The 797-nt window shown below is 23.1% G+C and overlaps 1 protein-coding gene across 1 annotated transcript; it reads left to right on the forward strand.

Annotated features, from left to right (window-relative positions):
* Positions 1 to 171: 171 nt before the first annotated feature.
* Positions 172 to 497, forward strand: LOAG_16136 (hypothetical protein; the record flags this gene model as incomplete). Its single annotated transcript, XM_003151625.2, has 1 exon — positions 172 to 497. A coding segment is annotated over one exon (326 nt), but the record flags the coding sequence as incomplete, so codon positions are not given.
* Between the last annotated feature and the right edge of the window lie 300 nt (positions 498 to 797).

Raw genomic sequence — 797 nt, forward strand, 5'->3', positions numbered from 1 at the left:
ATTTGATATGATTAAATTGAAATTGATATGATATGGATAAGTATGATATTATTAACAGGTTTGATTATATTGATACTGATATGATTAAATTGATATTATTATAATCAATAGGTTTCCGGGGGAAAAAAAAAACAAAAAAAAACTAATCAATAATTCCTAATAAATATCATATATGTTTTAGCTGTTATGGTATTGGTCATAGTTTACGTGAATGGGCTCTTTGTTTACGAATTATTTTGGTACTTATTACCTTGATGATGGCAATGTCGGTACCATATTTAATTGAATTAATGGGACTAGTTGGTAATATTACTGGAACAATGCTAAGTTTCATTTGGCCAGCTATGTTTCATTTGAAATTAAAAGGAGCAAATGCAAAAGAAAGTGATCGAAAATTTGATCAATTTATTATTGGTATTGGTATTTGCTTAATGACAATTGGATTATACTTTTCTGCACTTGAATTAATACAAGCAATTCGTTATGAGGAACGATAGTATGAATGAATTTCATCAATAATTTTTCATATCATTTGATTATGAAGTAAACATTACAAATTGTTTTTTTTTCTTTTTGAATTTAAATGTTTAAAATCAAAAGATTTTTTTTTCAAAAGTATTAGAAAGAGGTTGCATTTTATAAAATTAAAAAATGAATGTTTGAATAATATAATTTACAATTATTGAAAACTTGTAAAGATGTTATTCAATTTTTATGTAACTAAACATTCACATTTATAAAATCTTACATTTATACTTAAATTTTTAAAAAAGTTGCATTTTACAAAATCAAAATAT

Source organism: Loa loa (assembly GCF_000183805.2).
Source record: "Loa loa unplaced genomic scaffold supercont3.4262, whole genome shotgun sequence".
Taxonomy (NCBI): domain Eukaryota; kingdom Metazoa; phylum Nematoda; class Chromadorea; order Rhabditida; family Onchocercidae; genus Loa; species Loa loa.